Source organism: Anopheles coluzzii, chromosome 3, assembly GCF_943734685.1.
Source record: "Anopheles coluzzii chromosome 3, AcolN3, whole genome shotgun sequence".
NCBI lineage: Eukaryota > Metazoa > Arthropoda > Insecta > Diptera > Culicidae > Anopheles > Anopheles coluzzii.
In genome coordinates, this window is record NC_064671.1 from 6,060,324 (window position 1) to 6,085,549 (window position 25,226).

General features: G+C 45.5%; 1 protein-coding gene across 6 annotated transcripts in view; it reads left to right on the plus strand.

Moving 5' to 3' along the window:
- Positions 1–25,226, plus strand: part of LOC120958945 (NPC intracellular cholesterol transporter 1) — a 38,130-nt gene that overhangs the window by 606 nt on the left and 12,298 nt on the right. For 3 of the 6 annotated variants that reach the window (XM_049610625.1, XM_040382038.2, XM_040382040.2), the window contains exons 2-7: positions 337–769; positions 18,961–19,182; positions 21,056–21,565; positions 21,655–21,871; positions 24,007–24,147; positions 24,977–25,162. In XM_049610625.1, coding sequence (XP_049466582.1) covers positions 602–769; positions 18,961–19,182; positions 21,056–21,565; positions 21,655–21,871; positions 24,007–24,147; positions 24,977–25,162 — 1,444 coding nt within the window. In that variant the 5' untranslated portion in view covers positions 337–601. The remainder of the gene's footprint in view (positions 1–336; positions 770–18,960; positions 19,183–21,055; positions 21,566–21,654; positions 21,872–24,006; positions 24,148–24,976; positions 25,163–25,226) is intronic. The other 3 variants (XM_040382037.2, XM_049610626.1, XM_040382039.2) reach the window with 2 other exon arrangements.

The window sequence follows — 25,226 nt, forward strand, 5'->3', positions numbered from 1 at the left end:
TTTTCTCACTCGCGAAGCGAAGTTTTTGCTTCACGCAAATGGCCGCAGGCGGCCTCGGTGCGGTCTGCCACCGTCTAGATATCGATTGAGAAATCAATGTCGCTTTCGTTACCGTCGCTCCGTGTCACGGGTAAGGGGTGGGGTTAAAGCAAAAGCGATAAAGAAAAACAAAGCAACCTGAGCGAAACGGGAAAGCGCGGCCACCGATTTTCCGATTTTCGATTGCATTTTCAAGTGAATGTTCCTTGTGTGCGCGTTTGCGTGTGTGTGTGTGCGTTCAATTCCATTTCTTACCACTTATTTCTTATACCATGTTCTGCCTACCTGTTTTTACAGCATCTCTTTTTTAGTGTGTTTGTGCGTACGCGCGTGTGTTTGTGTACTGTATGAAGTGTGATTAAGAAACAAAGTTGTGCACCATTTAGTAGCCGACGAGTAACCGTTGTGTGGGAGAGCCAGGGGTGTATTCTCCGACGGTAAAGAGAGGCTCAGACCTCGTCCTCCATCGCCTCCGCCCCCGAAAGGCTGGGTAGGAAAGTCGGCCATCAGCAGAGAAGGTGTTCGATAGAAAGTGGCAATAGATGCAATCGTGCGGAAAGAAATGAAAATGATTAGCGGCAACACTCGACGAGCTGCTTGCCCATCAGAAGCGGCAGCAGCAGCCGGAACGGGCAAAGCGACGTCCTGCAACCGAAGGCAATCATCGTCCACCGCCGCCTGCTGGTTCTTTGTTCCGCTGCTCGTCCTTGGGAGCTTACTGATTGATCAGGTGAGTGCGCGCGAGCGGGAAGGGAGGGTCCACTGTGTCACTGCGGTGCTGATGATTTATACATTATATTTTTAGGTAAAGGTTTTTTAAAAAGATCGAATGAATTAAATAATTCAGGGACAGCGGAAAAGACACAGTTGCATGGAAATTCGATATCGCGAACTGATGCTAAGCAGTACCTCGGCGGGTGCTTTATTATGAAATGTGATACATTAGAGCCAATGTGTCTGTCAACAGTTCAGCAAACCATTCCGCACACAAACTCACTGCATACATATTATGCAAATATCATCCCGCTTGAAAAAGTGCATCGATGCAACCTTTCCGCTATCGTTGAGGTGCATGTTTGTAAACAACACTCTCTGTGGTCCTTGTTGCAGCATCTTTTCCTTCTACCTCTGTGCAATTTGCATGATGCCAATAGAGAAGGTACGTACAGTAGTGTGTGTAGCATAGCACCTGTCGTGTCTCACCACCACAAAGGTCATGCAAAAGCGCTACGTGCGTGTGTGTACCGCGCGCATACATAGATACAAGGCGGTGTGTGTCTGCTGCTGGTTTGCGCGTTTGACGTCACGATTTATGGCGCTTGGCGAATTCAACGGTTTTAGTTTTTCCTTTTTCCATTTCGCCATTCCGCCATTCCGGCTCGTGTTAGTTGGGGGAAGGATGAGCAGCAGCACCAACTTGCAAAGGTGCTTTTGGGGGGCTTGGGCTCCCTAATTGGATCCCTCCTCCCCATCCTCCCCATCATGTCTAGCCGCCCAACTAACTAACGAGTGCCAAGCCAAGCACTGTTTGCTCTGTTCGCTAGTGCGCAAAGCGCAACACAACATCATACCACATCGACCGTTTGGATGTGTGTGTGTGAGCGCACACACAACCACACATTGCATATGGAGGTCAATCCGCGCGTGAGGGGGGGCTTGGGAGGTTTTTTTTGTGTGCCGTTTGCTCTACAGCGCTCCTCGGAATGCAATGGCTGGAAAAATGTTATGTTTGAAAAGTGACTGGCCTCCGGCTGGTGAAAACAAACACACCCAAACACTTGAACCCTTCGGAAGGAGGGGGGGTTGTGGAATGCAAGATAACTATTTATTCTTTTTTTATTTAATTCGCTTGGATAACATGGGAGAAGCTAGGAAGCAATGAAGCCTTAGAAAAATAAAAAATACTAAAATGAAGGCTGAAAAGACGGAAACAATTCCCCCGGTGGCATTGGCAAAGCGTGGCTTCTGGCTTGGACAAAACATCATGGTCCAAAAATTGGTTTCACCGTCCAGAACCATCGATGTTGCGAATAGTTTTCATGCGGCATGCTTTACTACGTCTTTTACATCTCCGCTTCGTCACGCTTGACACGGATGACCAAAGTCGACGCGAGTTGTGATTTTGAGTCGCGGATGTGTGTTGCAGAAATCTGCTAAACTGTCTAAAAGCAGCTCCAATTTGAGTGTTCCACTATTTGCCAAAGACGCATTTCACAACCATTCGGGGTTGGGCAGCGTGATGAAGAAGAGAAGAAAATTGTGATTTTTACCGGTCAGTCGTGTGTAGCAATTGTTACTGTAAACATGATTTTTCATTCCCTACGGCCGGGTGTTAATCGAGCGAATCAAATGCATATTATGCGGTCGATAGAGGGACGTAGTGTGGGGCTGATGTGATGGTGGCGTACGTTCGATAAACGTTTAGGCACACAAACGACAGCCCAACACAGCTCGCAGCTCGATAAGCGATGGCAAACGATTTGTTGGACGATGGAGAAATGTAGAAAACGTTTCTCATCCTTTGTGCCCTGTGCCCCCAACCACCCCAAATGCATTCCCCATTTCAAATACCAATATCATTCGACCTGTCGTTTTTGCCTTTGATGCAGATTGATGTCATCGATACGAAGAACCATTTTGATAAGAGCCCCGGAGGTTCCGGAATACCATCAAAAGCCGATCAAAAGCGACCCTAAATGGCGACGCGTTTTTTTTCTACGATCACGTCCTGTTAACAGCTCATCCAATCCACCTACTATTGAGAGAAAAGGCCATTAACAATCGCCAATTGCCATTGAAATATACTGAGTCATTGCTAAAAATGGGAATGAATTCCGGAGCGAAAGAGTGGTTCGTCGTTATCGTAAAACCATTTTTAATCGACTCCCTTTTCGAAAATGATTCATTTACAATGTACAAGGACGGCGTGTTGTGTTTGCTTTGGATGAGGAAGCGGATAGATCAGATTGCAGCTCAAGCTGTTTGCAGGTGTTTCACTATCGATGGTGTTTAATCGTGTCCACCCTTCTTATCAATGTTTGCGCACAATTGCGATGCATCATGCAGGTGTGAGCTGTTTGAGTGAACACCGGTAAATGTTCTGACGGCTTGCGATAAGTAATTTAGAAGGGAGTGTGCCTGTGCAGTTGCGCTCAAAGTATCAAATAAGTGAACAAAATTACTAGCCTTCGCATGACGGGTTGTAATTTTGATGAAAAATGGACACTCCAGACCTTCACCCATTCTTCCGTATCGAGGACAACTATTCTAAGCACTCCACCGGGAACTACGCGAGCCCAAAGGACACTTTCTGTGTATGTGGGTGAGCCTTGGTAGTGTTTGGCGTGTGCTTTTACACCACCCCAGTAATGGATATGCACTTCAACGATCGCGATGACACATTATCGGCTTAGAATCGAAGTGGGTCATGGGTAAAATGGAAGCCAACATGTGTTTGTGTGTGTGTCCGCAAGCTGGCTTTTGGTCCGGTGGTTGTTGTTTCCCCTCGGTCGGTGTTGAACTTTCATCGCGACCATAAAGAAAACGTTGGCGTGATGTATTGGGTGTCTATGTACATCGATCCTTGGGGAGTGGGGGAGTACGGTGGCGGCAGGTTGGCGCCCATTGCATGTCTAGAATATTCCTCCGATATCAATTACATGCTACCGCTGGATTCAATTTCGCTCTTTCACATCGATTTTTCGCCGTATTTTAAGCAACTGACCGCACATCGAATTATCGTCCTTGAATCGTCGTTTCTAGAAGGATACATTGGTTCCAAGACTAAGAGCCGAGACATAAACACACAACACATGTAATGGATTCGGTCCGATAAATACGAAACGCACAGATTAGTGCCCAGAATTGGCTTCGGAATGCAACGAGCGAAAAACACACCACCGATTGGCGATTCTGGCGTTAAAACCAACGATTCTTCGCACTGTCCATCGTCCACGTTTTAACACCATGTAATTTTAGCTGTCTGTTTGGTCGCGTGAGATCACGTGATTTAGTACAAATTAAAGTACGTGCGACAGAGGGACGAGGTGTAGAAGCCAAAAGTTGTCTGACTTCCCGACGCCGCTGGGTGTGCCAGACGCTGGCTGGAAGAGTAAAGTGTACGTTAATTCCCGGACACAGCGAAATGGCTTCGGAATGCCTTGGAGGACCGAAGCCCAACCACTAATTCAATTATTACCAATTTCAATCTTTGCGGCCACCTTCTCGGTTCTGCCCCCGGGGAGGGTATGGGCTTGCAAATTAGGTTTCATCCTTAAAGTAGACGGAATTAAGGTGCTCACTTTACGTTGGCTGTGAGACTTTTGGATGGTGGAACCTTCGTAATACAATTTCCGGGATGTGGCTGGCCTATTGAAGAGGTAATGAAAATCTATCAATTTCATTGCGTTCTTCGCCCCGGCTCGCGCAATTCGCACATAATCATGTACCGTTGGCGACACTGGCGTGCGCACAGAGCATTACAGGAAGTGAAATCGGTCGGCTAGCGTAGTGTACTATTTGCGCCAGGTTAACGTAGCACGACACTCCCGCAATGGACACATGGGGACGGCTGACGCAAGTGGACCGCACTCTACGCGTGTGTGGCTGGCTACGCGCATTTTGTTCCGCCATACGGGTTGGCGGGGGGCACACCAAAGGGAAATGCCAATTGAAAAGGGTCAATTAGCGCGGTCGCCTGATGGTGTGTAGTACCTTATCGTGATTTTACTACTTCTCGCACGCGCTGTCTAATAAGAAGGGCCGCGGGGACAGTGATGGCGCCCGGGGTTTTTTGATCATCGCGTTGTTTGTTACGTTATATTAGGTGCTAATGTAGTATCTTTCGTTTGTTATACCTTCGGTGCGGTGCTACCGGTGTCGGTGTCGGGGGGATGTAAATTATTATGGATGAACATTGTTATCAAACAAGCGATAAAAGTTGGAATGAAACAATCTGCTTGTGGATAAAAATAGACGGTGGTGCACTATCTATAACATTTCCCCGAAAAAAAACAAACAAACACTCAATATGTATGATAAACGTTGCTTTATCAATCTTCCTTTCTTATCACCCTCCGCACTGGCTATCAAATGCTTTGCTGTGCTTTGTTTTAATCTACGTTGCTTTGAAGCAGCAAACTACTACTACGCCACTAAGCGGAATGTTCTTTTCATCGTTGCGCCCGTTGCGATGTGGCGTGGTTTGTAACTTGAAACCAACTTTGCTTCCGCGTGCGCGAGTGGCTAGAATGTTATGGCTCCGTTTCATTGGATGACTCATGGCGCAATCCCGCGTGCGATTGAGATTTGCACAGCTCGTCGTTGTCGTTCGCTGTTGGATTGTTGAGATTCTTGAATGTTGGAAGGAGATGCAATAACAGTGGGGGAGTGGGTTGTTGGCGTCTACGCTCTAGTTTCAGGCTGACCGATAATCTAATTATCAAATAGTCGATAAGGTTACGTACCCTTTACGGTATGCCACGTCTCTATTACCTAAGCGAGATGGAGCAGACTGTCAATAATGCGTACACAGCATTGGAATCTTCTAGTCATCGTATGATACTTTTGATAAAGTAGTAATTATTACAGCTCCTGCTTATTGTACCTTAGGGAATAGAGGTTTGCTGTGGCTTAGTTTGCGCATCAATACAAGATCTTGCGCTATTATGCAGTATGGATGCCTATTTTGCAAACTTGGAGTATAACAAACTTCAAGATCAATAGTGTATCAGTCAAGCTGTTAAGGCATCACGGTTGTCTGTGGCATAGAGATGTGCTATCTACCACTATTCAAAACCTTATTATAAGAAGAAATAGGGGCTGCCAAGTCGCATATTAGTTTCCCTTCCAAGCCACGGGGTTTTTAGAGAGTGTCCATGTTAAAGGCAATGTGTCCCTGATGTGTGCAAAAAAAAATCACCTCTAACGGTCACCGAAAACGTGTGGACCCGTCTTGGCTTGTTAGTTTTTAAGCTGATTTTGGGCACCGCGAACTTATTGGAATATTGGTTGCAGGTAGTCTCGACGGCCAGTGGTGGTCACATGTTGCATTCGTTCATGGCTGCGTGTCGTTAGGCACGTGTTGACATATGGGCACACCTGCTTGCTCGCCTTGCCTTGCCTTGGGGTGTAAGGGTAGGGACGAGGAGAAAATTACAATGTGCATACACCACCACTACCATCACCACAGTGCCCTTCTATTGGCAAAAAAGCTCACTATCGATCGAAGTTGTCATATAGTGTATTTAACCCACAGAAATTGAGAAACTAGACACAGCAAGCACGCTTCCTGGGCAAGTAGTGTTACGTGTGTTGATGTAATTGGATTTCGACTTGGTGTTTCCCATTCTAAAACATTGTTACGCCTTTGGGGGGAGAAACAGGTTGTCCAAAAAGGCAAACGTAATTAGGGTGTACGTGGTCAAACTTTGAGGTACTAATATGACATACTGATCTTACATAAAGTACTGACTTCCAACTACCTAGTTGACGCTAGATAATCCTTGGTTTGTACTTAAACAAAACAATCAATTTACCTCTTCCAATGAAATGCAGCACAACGCAGTATCTCCCTGTGATCTTCAAAAGCACGATTTATTATTCCAACCATGACACGGAGACGACACCAGCGTCCTCCCAATGGGGAAGCCCTGAAATCGTGCTGTTGACAAGCAAATGACGATGGATGGTTTCAACATCGCAGTACTTCAACCGTAGTGATCTTTCCTTCAGTTATTCACGAATATGCCTATAGCAGGTATTCCATCATCCACTGACCTCCCAATGCGCTTGCTGGTGAGACGTGATCACCTCCCTGCTGTCGCAAGTAAACGATGTCGTACGTCTTGCATCGTTTCCCCCCCGAAAAGGCTGACAGTGGTCCTAATACCGAATTTGCGATTTGAAGGTTGTACCTTCCAAAGAAGTAGTACCGGCGAAATGATATCTGAGTCAACAGCAAAACCACCCTGGAAGAATTGGAAATGTGGTCTCCAAAAAACAAACAATCGATCGGTTTTTGGCGCTATGGCGCAGTAGTACACCTTCGGTCACTTTGGCTGGTCGATAGTAATCGTGCATTCATTATGTGTGGTGTGCGTGTGTGTTGGGCCATACACACTCTGCACAACCTTCGCACGGCTTCTGGTGGCCATCAGAGAAACGTCTGGAACGATCGCTACAGGGGAAACCCCAGTTCGAGCAGCAAAACCTCACCATGTTTGTGGTGGTGGTGGTGGAGATGTTGGTGTTTTGTGTACCAATTTCGTTGCTCTCGTCGGATGGTCGAAATCGATCCGCGAAAACACACCAGCCGCCAGCCGGTATCGGGCGCATCTTTCATTTCGCTCACCCCCTGCCGGCGTTTCTTGTGTGCAATGTTTGGTTGTTGTTTTGTGTGCAATGGGGAGGGCGCAGTACAGTAGAAATAGAAATTTCCCCACCAATTCGTGTTGGAGAACAACACCAAGAAAAGCGGAGGGAGCGTTGTTTGGGTTGGGAAAGTTTAAGATAGAGCACTTTCTTCGTATACACGAGTAAGTGCTTGCAGAGCCACACAAACACACTTTTACTCTTTTACTCTTTGCTGTTTGCATGCTCAAGTACGCGTTGTACACTTGAAGCAGAAGATGGCGCGTTTTGTTCAGCATTCAATGGGTTTGTCTGAGCGGCAGTCATCCGTAAGATGACTCTGCTGCCGTGGCGGCAAGTTCTCTCTGATAATGAGCGAAACCGCCTTTCTTCTGGTTGGAACTGGATTGTATCATGCGGAGTTTTGTTTGGGATTCTGGCCCTAGAGGAAGGACTCTTATCTAGAATACGAGAGCGTGACCTTTTGATTGGAAGTGTTTTTATGTTTTATTTTAATTTAACTGAGTCATTCTAATGGCGTTGGAATCTTGGTTTCATTACAACGGGTGACTAACGCCGTAAAAAGTGTGTGGTATGTAGAGATACTTCCCTGGAATATACCAAGCGACATTTAATCACGTGGCATGTCCTTTTATCACACGCACCACACAAGCTGCCAAGCTGCCATTTCAATGTGTCTAAGCGACGACTACTCAAAGGGCACGTTGCCTAACACAAGACCGCCATGCACGATGCGTGTCCCTAATGGTTAGCAAATTAAGGAACTAAGCACGTTTTCCTCGTTTTCTTCTTACCTTTCGTGCTTCCGTCTGCTAGGATCTCGGTCCAAAATGGTGTGGTGTGTGTACTCTGTTGTGTGCTTGTGTTGGTACCGAGCATCAGCTGTTTAATGGTGGTGTGCGTTTGCATTTCGCAATCCCCGCAGAGTGGAATGGCCCCATGAAGGAAAACACTGGAAGCTCCCGGTCTCGTGTTTGGTCCTTGTGTCTTGGTACCACGACCCGGGTCGAACGCTTTTTCCGACAGGCCGACAGCCCAAATTCGTGCGACTGCGCAGTTTCCGTTGCCCTCGAACGTTCGGTGTATGGCGGAACTGCGTGTTTGGCATTGTGTCGTGTTCTTCGTTCGGCTGTTGGAAAGCTTCCCGTGGCTCATCTTTCTACCACACTGCACAAAATGCGCTTCCGGCTCTGGTGTGTGTGTGTGTTTTTGCAACTGGTGGCTTGGCTCTTGGTTGGTTCAGGGAACACCACCCACCCTACACATAGTCCCCATAGTATCGATTTTACAACTCTTTCTGGAGGAGTGGTTCGATTGTTTGTTGGGGGATAAAACAGGATAGAAGGGTTTTTTTGTCGTAAAAATAACGAACAAGCCCTCATCCCTGGAATGTCCTCTGCGGGGTCAATAGACACGGATGATTGCGATGACGTCATTGCGCTGATGCTTCCTTCCGTAGCCGACTCGTGTGGGAATAAACATCTCAAGCTGTTTTATGTTATGGTTTAAGAAAAAAAACACGATATCCTATGAGGGCTATTGCGTTGCAAAGTTCCAGTTGAAGAATTCGACTGACTCATCTGAGTCAGCTCAGCTGATGTTCACACACAAAGGCGGCAAGAAGTTGTCGTCATTGGCATTTTTAGGAACAGTAAGTAAGGCCTGGGAATGACACCTGCCAATCCAAGGTGGGGGAGGGGGGGAAGGCAGGTTGGAGGTGAAGTCATCGTTGTGCACAGAGGCCAAAGTAAGCATGATGAGGTGTCTTCCACCGGGACGGAAGCGTATCGACAAAAGTGTCCCAATTCATTGTTTTCTTTCTTGCTAACGTCCTCTTATTGATTGCTGTGGCATTAGAGAACCTTCCCGTGTGTTTCAATCTAATTTTTAGGATTTTTTGTGTCGCTTTTTACGCATTCTGATTGGTAATGATTATTAAATTACCATTCCCTCGACATCGATCGAGCTTTGGCATTATTTTTATTTCATTTCCTGCATTGCGTTTTTGACCTTTTAAATGAATGAACTCTCTCTCTCTCTCTCTCTGCGGTATTGACAGCATTGAGCAACTTGTTCGTCAGGCTAAGGTGATGATGTCTACCGAAAGTAAAGAAAACCTGATTAGGCGTAGGCAAAGGGGTAAAAGTATTGCCAGTGGAACGATTATTCATTCATCATTTTTACCATCATCGATGGGGCCCAGTGACGACGACGTCAAGCCCATCGTGTGTGTGTGTGTGCTTCTGTTATAAATGAAAGCGCAATTGGTGATTTATTTTTGGAATATTTTGAAAAAAAAACAAACAAAAAACCCAAAACTGAAATGCCAATCACGCACGAACTGCGCGCTGATGGTTTGGGGAGTTTTTTTGGCGGATGTTCCACATGCACAAACAACATATACATACGAGTCAAGGTGTTGTTTTAGGAGAGAAAGGGAAGGTGGCATAGGGATGAGGAAAGTGCACCCGTGTGTTCACGAGTGCAGCGCGTTGCGAAAATGGTGTCCAATTGCCAAAAACTTGTTTAGGTTTTTCCCCCTCCTGGAGGAGCGACATGTGTCTCATAAGTTTGTTATCGTTCGTGTGCAGTGTGTTTATCAGTTTGATTTCGTGCCGAAGAAATATGACGAAAAACTACGATAAAAAGCGAGCAAACAGTTAGGGTGGGTTGGGTGAAAGTAATATTCGTGAGATTGACAGTTTAACCCGAAAAAAACACAAGTGTCATCCCATCATCGCTGCTGCTGCTTATCGGATTTTGTCCATCGAATGCATCACATCCTGTCCGTCTTGTTCCTTTAGAAGCACCGTCTTGTTCCATTGCACCGGTAACTCAAGCTGTTGAACGAATGAATCATCTGCTGTCTGTGCAAAATGCTGTCCAAAAATGGCACAAATGAGCTTTTTCTTTATATTTAAGTAACGCTGCCTTAATTTATCTGCTGGCGGACGTTTACTTTCACACTCAAGCAAACTCACGGTTAATCCAATCTGGAGTGCACTTTAAAAACCCAGGCGAAAAACAGCTGTGTAAACGAACGACATCTGAGATGGCCGAGTTTGCGCAAGCTTGCCTCGTGTGTCCAACATTAATCTTCCCTTTACCATTGTTGCTTGGTGCGTGTGTGTACCGGTCGCGGTGGAATGGAAACTGGACCCAGTGAAAGCCAACCACCAAGCATCTCGGGCAAAGTTTACTCTTTTGACTGATGCACCTTGACCGGTCCATTTTCCACGTTTTGCTTTGGGTGGAGGAGGGAAGCAAGCAGATAGAAATAGAAAGATTTTGTACACATGTCATCGTTTGCTGGCTTGTCCTGGCTCTACGCGTCACACACCACCTCCCTTATCTCTTACCGGGTGGGAGCGATGATGAGTGATGAGGTACAATTTGAATTACATGCCTTTACCTTGTAGTGAAGTGTACAGAGGGAAGAACCACCATGCACCACACCAACCCGAGTCTCATACGTCAGCATTTGAAACAAAGAAACTTGCGCGAGCAAAAGAGACACGCAACAATGATATATCTGTGTCTCGCCTGGAGGCCGTTGCTGAGTCGTCGTCAGACCATCGGTCACTTCTTGGTCTGCTTACTGTCGTCAGTAAGGAAGGCAAGGCACCACTGACACACGTGAGAGTTCCCGCGAGCTGATAAGGAATGTTTGGTTTGCGTGATGTGGACTGTTTAAAGATGAATTAATGGGAATAAATTAGCTGAGAGGGACAAAAGCGTCCGAGAGAGAGAGAGAAAGCTTCCCAGGGAATTGTGTTTCTACTACTCAAAATAGAGCTCAATACTGATCATGGTATGGGAGAAATGTTCACCATGCTTCGTCCTATCTTATCACTCCCCCTTCCCCACACTTTCCATGGCGTGACACCCGTAGCGCTGTATCTCGTGTGCTTCAATTCGTCGAAATAATATATGATAAGACGTCGAATATCTTACCGAATGTATCTAACCTGATCTTGACGGGTCCCATACCTGTCACTGGTTTCGACATTTCTGACCCTGAAAGCTGGAGGAACAGTTTAAAAAATGCCAGTTTCAATGTTAAACCAAGTTCCCAAAGCCAAACCCTGTCTCTGCCTATGTGCTTTCGTATGCAGCTATGTGCATCAAAAATCAGGCCTTCTCCTCAACGGCTGTATTTTGAAACATTGGACTTGTGGAGAACATTCCGTGGATGTGAAAATAAAAGTGGTCAAACCGGTTCTTCAACCTCCCATGATGCAGCAAGGTTTGGGGAGGGAAATTATGTTTTCTCGGTTGTGCCGTCTCTGCTGCCTGTTATGCTTTGGACGTAGAATAGATTGGAATGTTAGGGAATGCATCAAAGTGCATCATCCCTCCTTAAAATGCTTCTTTTTGCATCTTTGTTGGGGAATATCTGGAAGCGTTATCTTGTTACAGTCTGCTACAATCACAGACAATGGGATTGGTCATTGGCATTAACGATTGCGATCGTTACGTGTTACAGCTAAAGTCTCAGCCCCTGGTGAGTCAGCTCTCCTACCGTAAAGCCAATGATGATTTGTACAGTGGGGTGTGCGAGCATCAATTCACTGATAAGATGGCTTCTTTGCATGTGCTCTCTTGTTACCGAACTGCAAAAAAGCATCGTCTTGTGGAATTCCACTGATAGCGTTGTGTGTTTTATGTTTTGAATTTTCAAAAGATTGTGATGGAAGTTGGATGAAAAGTTGTTGGGGTTGATTTATTCTACCATGTGGCATTTACACATTAAATTCAATTTTCTTCCCTCAACAGAAGCATTAAAAATGAATCAATAAAGCAACAAATACACTCCCGCTGGTGTGCCTTAATGCCCCTTTCTCGTGTCCCTGTTCTCGTTCCCTGCTGTTTAGGGTTTCTGGAGCTCTATCACGCTACAAGTCATGTTCCCGTGAGTCCCGTCTGTTTCCCATCACGTGAGGCATTATTTGCGTGCCACAATTTCAGTGTCCCAAAGTCCTCCAACAAAAGGTCAACCATCATCGTCCGTTCAGGCGTCGTCCGGTGTGTTTAGCGCTGGCTCGAGCTGCTGTATCGTTACGGCTTTTTGAATAATGTGCAACACACAAGCCGCCTACCGGCTGAACTTTGCCCAAGGTCACAAACTAACAGCAAGGTTCTTGGGCTAGCTTTCTTGTTGAGGTGGAAAGAAGGTAGAATTATTATCGTGTCTAATTTTTTGATGCACGAAATTGATGTTCCTCTTGTTGCTGTACTCTTCCCCTGGCTGTTGGTTGTCCCGCTGGAGTCGTAAACTAGTTGCGCATGCACCGTTTCGGGAACTGTTGTGCGGTGTAGGTTTTAGATGATTATAGTTGACCTTCGGGGGTTTTTTTTATCGTCGTGTGCCTCAATGTCGACAAGGCTGCTTGTTGAAGCTTCATTAGCTATACGAGCGGCGTTAGGCTCGGTTGTAAAAATGGCGCATTTGGGGCGGGAGAGCAGGTGTGTTAGTGAACCCTGATAAGAGGCGGGTGGTGTGACTCGATGGGGATTTATGTTCCCTTTTTTCCTAAAATCAAATGATTTATGGGACAGTGGACGTGCGGGGACATTGTAGTCATCTCGTGAGAATATCTTAGAGTCTTACAGTTCCAGACAGTTACAGAATACTTCGTAAAACAGATGACTAATTTTATCATCCAGTAAAAGCGACAGAGAGCCAAATGCACCAATATCCTTGTTCCCAATGTTCCAGTGGTTTGTTATGCCAGGATGCTGAGATTTATGCGTTTGACCGACTTTAAATCCACTCCAAAATGGTAGACCGAGTTGTGCAACAATTTTGGACCCGTTTTTAACTTTATGGAATTCTTCGGTTTTCCATTTTGCTGTGTGACATTTGTGTCCTCGACCCACATTATCACTGGGGAAAACAATTGCCTGACCCAGAGAGCGAGTTAAGCGAAAATCAGGAGAGCGTAATCATGAACTATGCGTGCTGCCCTCCATTAGATGACCTTCCCTGGACGTGACTACTGTGCCGCTGGATCGGTGCCAGAACTCGAGTTCTCTCTTCCCAAGCTTGCTGCCCAACTAGATCAAGGATCGGGCACGGGTAATTCAATTTTTCAAGCATGGAAAATTATTTCACTTGTAGTAGCAGCAAGCGCCACACGTTGCGTTTTTTCCACCATTGGTGCCGCTGCTTTTCTTCCCGGCCCGACGTGCCTAGAACGTGACCAATTTTTCCGCCCGTTTGCGCGCGTTTACATTTTATGTAAATTGAGCATTAACCTAGTTTTATGTGGTGTGATTTGTTGGGAAAAAGAAATGGCAAACACTTTGCCAGAACTGACTCAACTTGTTGTGCCACTGTCACGCGGGGGCTCTATACGGCTACTCCCGGCGTATATGGACGGAAGGCACGCACATGCAAATGTGTGTTGCAGCAACAACGACGGGGGATGGTCACGGTGCACTTTGGTGGGCTTGGATCATGCAATCGTGTGTCTGTGTCACACTGTCCGTCCGGGTTTTGCATGGGGTACGGTCTATGTGTGTCCGGAAGGCGACAGTGGAGCGTGTATTGAGTGGTTCCTTTCCCCAAACGGTTCAATTCAGCGGCATGATTGCAACACACAGGTTTAACAATGAAGGAATAATGAATAGTAATTCCAATCATCGCGAAAGGAAGAGAGTAGTGTCAAAGCTTTTTAGGATTAGAATGAACATGGAAAACCATTTCATTCCGCCTAATGAGATGCACAACGGGAAGCTTTGGAGCTCAATACACACGGAGGGTGCACATAAATATTTCGGTTCTGAAAGGGAAAACATCGATTCTCCCTTCGCACAGAATGGCTCAGCAGGTCCGATATCCAGCAGCGAAGAATTTACCATCCAACAGCAGTGAGCCTGAAGGTCGTATCAGAAGATTCTAGAAGCATTACCCTTAATCTTTCTTTCGTTCTCTGCGGGGGATACCAAGATACCTTCTTACCATGGTTACTTCTTCAATAATTGAAGAGTATGGAACATGGTGGTGTTACTGCTCTGGAGTGAAGAAAACCGAAAAAACTAAGGAATGTTACACCGTCTCACCTTCATTATCGATTTCAGAGTTCCCCGAATTGTCATACTGTCGGGAAGGGATTAAAAGTTTGAAAAACGTGTTGCTTAAAATAGATTGAGACGGTTTCTTGGAAAAATGTGGTTTAAATACCCAAAGGTGGTTTTTATGAGCTGGTTTTAAAATATCTTTCCCTTGTAGCAGTAAAAAAAGAATAAATCTTTCATTATATGTAAAATGAAAAAACAAGCTTTAATTAATGACATCTTCATGGTATATAAAATCACTTCAGGACATGGTCCAACTTCTTTCCACAAGTGGTCTAAAATAATGTCTTCAAAAGAGACCAACCACAGTGTAACGTTATTCGCAACTGTGATTTCATGATGCAACCACTGATCTGGAACGGCGACTGGGCTGCATCGATTGCAAAATATGGTTGAAATATGGCTCCTCTCAACGTTATGCTCTAGATATCGCACCTCAATAGCCAATCGTATATGGATGCCGGCATGATAGAAGAAGAGGGCGCACGATTGCACATTGATACAATTGTTTAAGGTGCTCCGTTAGACCCGGGAATGTGATGGTAGATAAAATTATCAGTGTCCCCACGTCACATTTCCTCGTGATCTGATGAACTTTGAATCTCCTCCATCAGCTATCAGTGTAGATCACTGTATCTCGTATGAAGGTTGTCTAGGTTGTTGATTCGAGTACGTGACGTGAGTATCTTGTTCGATCATTGAATCAAGTAACAGCATCGAAGCTCCACTGAAGCTGTAGCTGCAGAGAGCAAGGTGTGAGGAAGGTTTGCAAAGGTCTTGCCGCTGCTGCTACTGCTACTGGGGGGAGTGCGTAGTGCACTGTAATGGAGATTGCGCAATGTTAAGAAGGTATGCGCAACCTTCCATACATTAACAAACGGTTGTGGAGTTGCAATTTACTCTCGCTCAACACCTCGCTGATGGCCGAGTCAGGAAGGCGGTTTTGCGAAGATAAAGCTTTAGTCATAGCTTGATGTAAATCTAGAAGAGTCGGCATTTCAAGGTCGTTTGTTTGCGCAATGGATTGTTCTAGAAGGGGATGGTTTGCACTGAAGACGAACTACACATCCCAAAACGTGCGGCTTTGTAGTGTGATTAATTTTGAAAAACATTTAAAAGTTTGCAACGTTTTGAAATCTTCTCTCGTATACGCACTGGTATGACCTTAGATGGAATATGGAATGGTAAGGTGATCGTGTAAACAACTGGTTTCCATGTAGGCTGGCGAAGTTATGCCAGTAAAAAAACCTGTGTTTGATATTGACGCCGGCTACACTAGCAGCACGGAGGAGATATCGATGACTTAACGTTTTAAGGAACGCGGAATAGCTTACCTATCTCATCCCATACCCGTTCTATGGCGATTGTGTGAGAGGTGAGTCGCCAATGTTAATGAGTTACACGTACACACATGGATGTGTTGTAGCTATCTCGAGGTGGCATTAGTATTTGTGTACTATATTACAAATTATGGCTCGTAGAACGACATTGTGTTTTCGGTTCAAAGCTATTTGATCTCCATTTGCGTTACTGTGTCATTATTCCTTTTCCCGGCGAGATGGTAAAATATGAAGCTTTATTTGTCTAACAAGTATGGCGCAATTTGCTCAATTCTCATCATTTACGCATGTGCAAATCGTAAAGTAAGTAAATAGCTGCTATAAAACACACTTCACCACCTGCTCGTGAAACGAACCTACGACGGTTGATTAAAGTTCAACGTCGTCATCTTACTGAACGTCGTGTGACTTTCATTAGGAAGAAAACCACATTCGAGAAAAAAATTAATCTGGCTTGAATCGAGCCACGTTTTATCTCCAACTAAAACACGTGCCCAAACAAACCGGCTGAAGGGATACTGAGAAAGAGAGACAGAGGTTGCTACTACGAGATCGGTTGGTTGCCTTAGTTACTTTGTTTTGGTGCTCGTGTAGATATCGTTAGGAAGATGTTTTTACGACGGTAGCTTGGCTTGTACCGTTTGTTAAGCGACCCATAGACACACACACACACACCCCCTGCGGAAACGATTGACAACGAAATTGTTTGCAATTAATCGAACGATAAAATGTATCTGCCAAAGAGCAAGCAGAAAATTTGTTCACACCGGATATTTTGCTCGTTTTTGCCACGTGTGTGTGGCGAAATGCTTGTAGCAACGCATTACTTCTGGCAAACGTCTCCCGGCTGCCTGGGGGGAATTGTAGACTATAGAGGTGCGCCAACGTTGAGTGTGTATCAAAAGGAAGAGTTAAAGACACAACACATTCGGGGGTATTTTTACATCCTCACCCAAACAATCGGCACGGTTACGACGCGGGGGATGATGATGGGGACCTTTTTTTGGCAGGCTAAAAATAACCTCCAAGACACGCGAGCATGATGTGCGAATGAAGATCTCGCGATGCAAACAAGACATCTTATGTACAATACACACCACGAAAGAACAATGAACAGCAGTGCCGAACATCATCGCTTCAATTGTGTTTTGAAGAGGAGGAGGATCATCATTACTAAACCCAGTAGCAATAATGTATTTCATCCTCATGTCGTGGCAGATGTTTAGCTACAGTTTGGTGGTGGATGATTTTCGTAGGAACTAGTACGGGTGCGGGTCGTTACATAAGAACTTTGTATACACAAATACAACAAAATCACTAACACTAAGTGATCTTAGTGTAACTAGTCATGATTTCCACTTTTCGTTGAAGGTGATTGTCAGAACACGGAATTCCTACCGTCATAAAACGGCACCCATCGTCCCGGACTCCCACCCTGATCGTTTGTCTGAAGATTATTGAATAAATCATGCACAAAAACGCAGGAAGAGTGCGTTTGGAAACAAGCAAACAGCCGCCGACAATCGTGTCCTGCTAATAATGGCTGCTGCTACAGCTGCGGGTGAGAATTCCCAAACATTCCATCCCTGGCTTGATTCAGTAAAGTCCCGTCCAATTGACTTTCTCGACGTTGATGTTGATTCAATTAGACGTGCATGATCCGCTGGTACGCACGCCGTCGGGGTTCTGCCGCTGCTCGAGAGAGCTTCATGGACGCGCATAAGAAGAATGTGTGTGCCCTCATTTCGAGGTGTGACGTCTGGTGAGAGAACCAGTTTCATTAATAGTGTCACCTAATGCACGGTGCACAGAATGCAAGTGAAAACTCCAATTGGTCCAATACCATCAAGAAAGGAACTTAGCATTTTGTATATGTTTATATCGAAATATATCAGCTTAATTCAAATTACTTCTAGAATGTCTGAGCCGTTTTTCACACACTTGTATGAAGTTTTTTCCTGGGAAATTGGACGACTCTGACCCTGCTCCAGCACCACACCATCGCTGCGAGTTAATTGAGTTTGATGCTAATCATCCGTCGGTCGGACCCAAATGGTTGAAGCCTGACCGTAACTCTCCTCTAAGGCCGTCGGGGTCGTCGAGGCGGTGGGAAAAGTATCACTGAAAATCATGACCTGAGTCATGGCGCTCCCGACACCCGCCACGGGGGATATGATTGAATTATGAATGGTGGGAAGCGGTAGATACTTTTTATTGGGTGTGTGTTTGGGAGCGTGCGGTGAAGGCGCTCTCCCCGTTATAGGAATTTTCCATGTTCAGACACGAGAAGCAAGCCAGGGGGAGCACTGATTGGCTGACGACTGCTGTTGCTGGGTGGGCACTGCACTTGTGGAGTCGAGTCTAATGTGAGAGAGATTTAAGATTGAGCGATGAGGAGGAGCATGTTCCTGTAAAGCAAAAGCTTGTTTACTGTGAGATAAAACTCACGATCAACTGCACAGATATGGAGATTCTGCTATTGAGTTTGAATTTCTAATGCAATTCTAGATCAATGTCGCTAACTGTATTTTGATTCTTCGTTTTCCAAACTGACGGAAACGAATGATTCATTCCTAACATTGCACAAATAAGTCGTACAAACACTTCACTTTACGTAATCTTGTTATTCGCTGACATGACCACCGCCACTCTGGCGTATCCTTTACGTTTATTAGTTTTTGGCAATGCTCACCAACGACATTGGCAAAAAAGGGCAAACGAAAATTAAAAAAAAAACACACCGAATGATGGTTCGGCAAAATGTCAGCAAACATGATTTAGCAACCGTGTCGGCGGCAAAATATCGTCTACGAAGATGGTGCGGAATGTATGGCAGGAGGATCTTTGCGGAGGATGCGATATAGGGGTTGTAGATGGCAGAAATTGCAACCGATTGAAGGCAACAGGAAGGAAGAGTTCATTAAAACGCGCGTTTCGGTTTAGTTGAACCGTGTACATGAGCGAGCGGCTTTGCTCATTAATCTTGCGAAACGTCATCGACTGTGTCGTCTGGCTATCCTTAGGAATTTGTTGTTGCTGCGTGTATTCTACAATTTTGTTCATTTGAAGTGATCTTTTGTGTGTGAAATATTACTAACAAAAACTGTTTCCATTTATTCTGTCTCTGCAGGCTCAGTGTCAAACGATCGGAGGAGATGAAAGTGGTGGCAACCAGTGTGTATGGTACGGTATCTGCAATGTCGACTCGCTTGGACGGGCGCAATACTGTCCGTACAACGGTACGGCCAAAGCGATCGATACGGAGGCAAACGATCTGCTGAAGGTGTGGTGTAAACATCTGCTCGTAGAAGATGCCACGGGCAGCATCAACACGTGCTGTGACGCTGCACAGGTGAGTTAAAGGATTAGACCAGCAGTATGGGTATTAATATTCGGAATGAAACACTGAACGGAAAAAAACGGTTCAGGATAGATGTAGTGAAAATAGATCTACATCAACATAGAGGAAGCGCCAAGTCTCATACCTTGTCCCAATACACATTGTAAGAATTTGAAAAAGCTTTTTAGCTGGTGCGACGAATCTGCGTCGTATTTCTCTCTCTTCGACGTGAGATCAGTGATCTCACCGGCAAGCAAGTGGTGGATCGCCGACCACCACCCAGAGTTAGTTGTAAAGTCTAAGCTAGGGTGTTGTAGCAACTGGCCCATACAAATACACATAGACATAGACTTAATACCGCGCTCACTTGACCTTGACAGTGACGAAACACGAGCGTCGTCCACATCCACAGTTAGAATTGCGTATTTCCGCATCCCACCTACCCGAGCGTGTCGATTTGCGTCGATGCGTAGCATAATGATGCCCACTACCGGCCCAACCTACGCTGCGCGCTCTGCTCGCCGCGCTCCACTCGAAACACACGATGACATTAGCTCATTAGCGAGCAATATTCTGCGCTTTTCCCCCCGGCATTTAGTTAGTGTGTGCGAGATCCATGTGTTGTTATTTCGTGTTATGTTTTTCTTTCGACTTTTGACGAAAATTTAAGATCCTAAGCTCGCACCACACACATCTGTCGCGATCGTTCGTGGTTGTTCAAGGTACGCAAATAATAGCAATTGTGTCAACCGAGCGGCAAGTGCATCGCGCGCAATGGCTAAAAGTAGCGCCACTTGTGGTGCGAGTTTAGGGATCGCGAAGAAAATACCGCGCCCTAAGGCAACACAAACACGGGTAGCTATCGGTGAACAGGCAATTCTTACCCAGTGCCATGGTATTAGGTTTTAAGGTCAGTCGGGGACGATGCACCTAGTGTTTGGACACGGCTAGCGTGAATCAGAGAACATGACACGGTATTTGCCGGTTTAACAGCTAGCTAGCCTGGGGAGCTAGAGGGCACCGACACGCACCAAGGCTGTGTTGTACCACCTCCGACTGCTGCCCTCACGCATATTACCCAAGGAAACGATCGAATGACCCAGAGGAACCGGTCTGCAGTGCACGGTGATCGCTCATCCCAATATGTTTTGCATTTTGTGCCTTCCCGTCCGAAGGTCAGTGCGTTTGCGGAGAGAATCGTCAAGATCCTGTGATAGTGGGTAATGTGCTGTGTAGGCCTACCCCGGAGTTTGAAGTTCAGTGTGCTCTATAAACGTGTGTGAATGTAAAATAAACATTTAAAATCTAGATTGAGCTCTGGCATACATGAGTGTGTGCGTGCTGTTGAATGGGTTGATCTTCCCTTTGGGGTTGTTTTGGGGAATAAACTATTTTTACAGACATTAATTTTGGACGTTAATGTGTGCTGCCAGCGTCCGCCTTATATTGCGATGACGCACTGATGGATGAATGCTTTTCAATTATATTTACTTTTCCTATCCCCTCCGGCGTTACTGCAAGTGCTAAACGCTGCTGCCGTTTTAACATACGCTAAACAGAGCTAAAACTGGTTTAGTTATTTTCCTTTTACGAATCTTCCAGACGTCTAAAGATAGGAAGCTTGCTGGTGTTCTGTTGGCAATGAAAACCAGAGATTCGGAAAGTCTTCTACGTCCTTGATGGATGCGGTGCGTTTATAGGAATCTGAAGTGACTGATTGACGTCCTTCAAATTGATTGATCTTTTTCAATTCCAGTCGTATCGTTTGTCTATTTTAAGTTCCTATACGTTTTACGGAACTAGATCCGGATCCAACCTTTAGCTTACCGTGTTACTCGAGCATATTTTAATATTCACTCTCTTTTACCCCGTGCTTTCCTCGCAGGTGAAAGTGCTGAACAAAAACGTTGCCCTGGCGGCCAACTTCCTTTCGCGATGCCCCTCCTGCATGGCCAACCTGGTGCGGCACATGTGCGACTTCACCTGCAGCCCGCAGCAGTCCAGCTTCATGAAGGTGGTATCGACCGAAGAGGTCGATCAGCAGGAAGGCGAGTCGGAAAAGGCGGACGCAACGACGGCGGCGGCACCGTCGCCCAAGGAGTACATCACCAAGATCGATATCCACATTACGCAGCAGTATCTGAACGGAACGTTCGAGTCGTGCAATCAGGTGTCGGTCCCGTCGACCGGGCAGCTCGCGCTCGATCTGATGTGCGGCGACTGGGGTGCATCGCGCTGCAGTGCCAAGAAGTGGTTCTTCTACATGGGTGACGCGGAGAACAATCTGTACGTGCCGTTCCAGATCGATTACGTGGCGCACAGCTCGCCGAACGAAACCATCGATGGCTATCTGCCGTGGAACCCGCGCATCGTGCCGTGCAGTGAGAAGTTGGATGTAAGCCTGTCCCTGTTTGCTAAGAATCCGTCGTTGCCTGCCTTATTCTAATGCGCTTTGCTGTTTTTTTTTTGTTGTTTTCCTCTCAGGCAAACACGCCGGCCTGCTCGTGTGTCGATTGTGAAGCATCGTGCCCGAAGCCACCGGCACCGCCAGGCCCGCCGCAACCGTTCGTCATTTATGGCATGGATGGATACGCGGTCGTGATGTTCGTGGTGTTTGTCGTCTGTAGCGGTCTGTTCCTGATCGGTGCTTGTTTCTGTCACTCGAGCACCGGTACCGGCGGCGGAAGCGGCAGCGGTGCAAGTGAGTGTTGGACCGATGGGTGGTTTGATTTCGCTCTTTCTAATACCTCTTTACTAGCGATAAGACCATTAATAACCGAGAAACAGGCCACCGAACGTGGAACTATTGGTCACCAAATGAGTGTGTGTGTGTGTGTTTTAAATATTTTCTTCTTTGCTGCTAAAATGATCACCTTCTATGCTGGTGTGGCGGTATGCACCAATTCAATCAAATGTAAAAATGTAGCATTTTGTGCATTTTGAACTCTCAATTTCGCATAAAGCCGCTTGTTTCGGTAGGCAGTAAAGTGCTCGAATATTTTTGCGCAACATTGAAAATTCAGCTCTTAAAATTTGTGAAGCATCTCCAGTACACATCAGCAGACGCGAATGACATTGATGTACACGCATACGCTTACGAGCGTTATATTTTACGTCAATCGAATCTGATGCCTGATGTACAGTAACACACTCGAATATGGAGATATTTTGCAACGGTACCTTACATCGTCGATTCCAATTGTTCAATATTTAACTCCTCCCGTGAAAGAGTTCAAGAACACCAAGCAAAGAATATTTGCTTACCATCAGCGCAAAAAAAAACGCCCTCTGTATATTCGGTACGCTTATGAATGAAACATTCGCAACATGGAATCGGGATGCAAATGCTGTCGAACTGTTTTTAAGTTGGTAAAAAACGCCGCGCAAAGATGGGATGTAGAATGTATTCCTTCCGTTTTTTTCTTCTGTTGCTTAACCACCCCAACCAGGAGCTACTACTAGATTATTATCATATCGGTGGGGTGACATTGGTTGACCTCGATCGTTTGCGTCGCATGGCTGGGGAAGATGATGAGATAAGGTACAAATTTTTTGTGTGTGCAAGTTCCGCTGGTATGAAATCGGGCTGCCGGGATGCGCTTGGTTTCCATCGATTAGCGTTGGACGTGAGCAGATAATGAAGAGCGTTCTAGTGTTCTGGCACATTGCACAGTGCAGCAATCATTTTTTAATGTACATTCGGGTTTACGGATGTGAAATGTGTAAACCATGTATTTAAAAAAATGGAGAAAACTCCTGTAACTATCTCATGTAACTATTAAACGAACCGATACAATATTCTCACCCGGTAGCATGTTGCGTGCCAACCGTATTACCTTCTTTTTTGTACTGTTTTTGTTTTTGTAAAAAGGATGCGTTTTTGTTTGTGCTGTCCTTTTATCGTGGTCAGTGCTACACCGTTTCGTTAGCATTTCCCAGCCAGGGCGAGACCTTTCTGCTTTCTGCTAACAGACACACACACACAGCCACAACTGTACCATCAATAATGACCGCAGACGAATAAATTGTAGATAACGATGTAGTCGCCCATTTCTCGCTCCAGCGGGGTTTGTCGAGTGGTTTTGAGGACGACAGGACGACGGTCTGGGGTGGATAATAATTAAGGTTATTTTTATCACTACTTCGATCGAAGTTGAGCACCGTTTCGGGGCACGAAATTCTCTCCGGCCCATTTTGGGTTGCGAAGAAGCGTGTTTCTGTATCTGTATGGCGCTCTCAGTTCTGTCGTGTCGTGTAATTTAAACGGTGACTAACTATGGAAGGGACAGTGAGGATAATACTACTACCCTGACACACGAACACTAAACCCGTGCTGCAATTTGCAAACGGATGTGGGATACTTTAACAAATATTTTGGAAATTGTGTAACTAATCGATGGTGTAAGGGTTCCGACGGATTGGAATGATCAATGGAATGGTGTGTAATTCGATTTGAAAATTTTAACCAAAGCTGTGAACTAAAGGATTGAAGATTCGGTAACAAAAGTGGAACAATTTGACTGATCGCACCGTATTTTCGTTTTCTTTTTCTTCCTTTTTTCTTCGGTTATGCTAAAATAAAACTACAACAAACTAAAAAAAAACACCATGTAACGCGGAATGGCCAAATCCGACCAAAAATCATCTCGAAAACCAAAACCAACTTATCATCTTCATTCAACTAAATCGAAAACCATGCCAATTATTGAACTCTCTGCATCAAACTATGAAACGAATCGAACAAACAACAACAACAACAACAACACGTACACAATACCATACACCTGCTGCTGGTGGGGCCCGGGTACTACTACTACACACTACCTCCTGTTGTAGAACTGTTGGTAAATAGTGGTGACGCGCTGCCATCGGACTTGCGGTCCTCGGTGGGCCGCAGGTTAGCCGGTGGGCTCTCCTCTAACAGTGGCGATCTGGGCACGGACCGGGAAGACTCACCCCTACAGTCAAAGCGATCGAGTAGGTTTCCCTTTTTTCTGGTTTGTTGGCATACAATATTCGTTGCTCCATTCATTTGTTTTTATTTTAATGTGCTTTACTCACCCATTTTCCCCATCTCTCATACCATGTGCTGCACATTACAAATCATACTTCTGTGTTTGTGTGTGTAAAACGCTTCATGTGTTTGAATCTCTACACATACGACACGATCATCACTTCATTTGTGCCATTAAACGGAACATCACAAAACGAATTCACCATGCTCATGCAATTCACAACCACTCATGCATTTATATTGATTCCATCGTTAGTAGTTACTAACCGATAACGCTAACAAATTTGCGCTATGCTTTGTGTGTTATTCTTTCTTTACATGCACCATCCTTCCATCGTGTTACACATTCAGGCTCACTCCATCATAAGCAAATCATTCAACACTACATACCATATCCCACTCTGTCTCTGTACCATTTTTCTACTCTACTAAAAGAAACACTTCAACTAAACGCTCCTCTTATTCAACGCGACATTATATGTGTGTGTGTGTTCCCTCACTGTGTGATTTTGTGTTATGTTTAGACCCGGTAGCATTTCTCTGACCAATTTAGTGCTACAAAGCAAATTCAAAACTGTAACAACCAAACATACATTTGTCCTGTTGAAACCGTTTATCTATTTCTCTGCACTTGAAACCATCCCCTTCTGTATCTACTCTCCTGTATCAATGTGTAACCATGTATGTGTGTGCCGAAAGCATGTGTAAATGGAATTGCATATTGTATTGGGATAAAGTAAGAAGCTTTACCCGATGACTGATGAACTGTATGCCTTCGCATCCTCTATCCAGGTGCCACTTGGGACGGTGAGCAGGAACTTCGACCTCACCCGTCCGGTGTGGGTGCGGCCGATGACGACGACGATGAGTCGGGATACTTTGAGCGGCTGGGAGCAAAAACGGAAACTGCCCTGGAACACTTCTTTACCGCGTGGGGTACGACCTGTGCCAAACATCCGTGGCTGGTGCTGCTTGGAGGTAAGAGAGAGGCTTCAATTGTCCGTTCCCAGTTCCGCTTGCTAAACCCCTTTGCATTTCATTT